A 238-nucleotide genomic window follows, 5' to 3' on the forward strand; every position below is an offset into this window, starting at 1 on the left:
CTCCTCCCGCCCTCCACAAGCCTCGGCCCCCCACCCGGGCCCCGCCGCAGTCCCAGACCCCAGGTAGTTCGGAACGGGAGGAAGCTGGGGCAGACGGCGCGGGGCAGCCGCCAGGGGCTCCCTCCGCTGAGCCCGGGCTCCCGCACAGCCTCTCTCGGGATGACCAGGACCGGCCCGGTCAGCTGGGGGCAGCGACTCCGGAAGCGGCTGGCCTCCCCCAGGCGCCGGGGCGGGGGGG

General features: G+C 77.7%; 1 protein-coding gene across 1 annotated transcript in view; it reads left to right on the top strand.

Moving 5' to 3' along the window:
- F12 (coagulation factor XII) overlaps positions 1-238 on the top strand; it is a gene marked incomplete in the record, with an annotated part of 9,965 nt that overhangs the window by 8,141 nt on the left and 1,586 nt on the right. Inside the window, 2 exon segments of the mRNA XM_014591772.2 lie at positions 15-63; positions 149-210. Coding sequence (XP_014447258.1) covers positions 15-63; positions 149-210 — 111 coding nt within the window.

This window comes from Tupaia chinensis, unplaced genomic scaffold, assembly GCF_000334495.1.
Source record: "Tupaia chinensis unplaced genomic scaffold, TupChi_1.0 Scaffold000612_1, whole genome shotgun sequence".
NCBI lineage: Eukaryota > Metazoa > Chordata > Mammalia > Scandentia > Tupaiidae > Tupaia > Tupaia belangeri.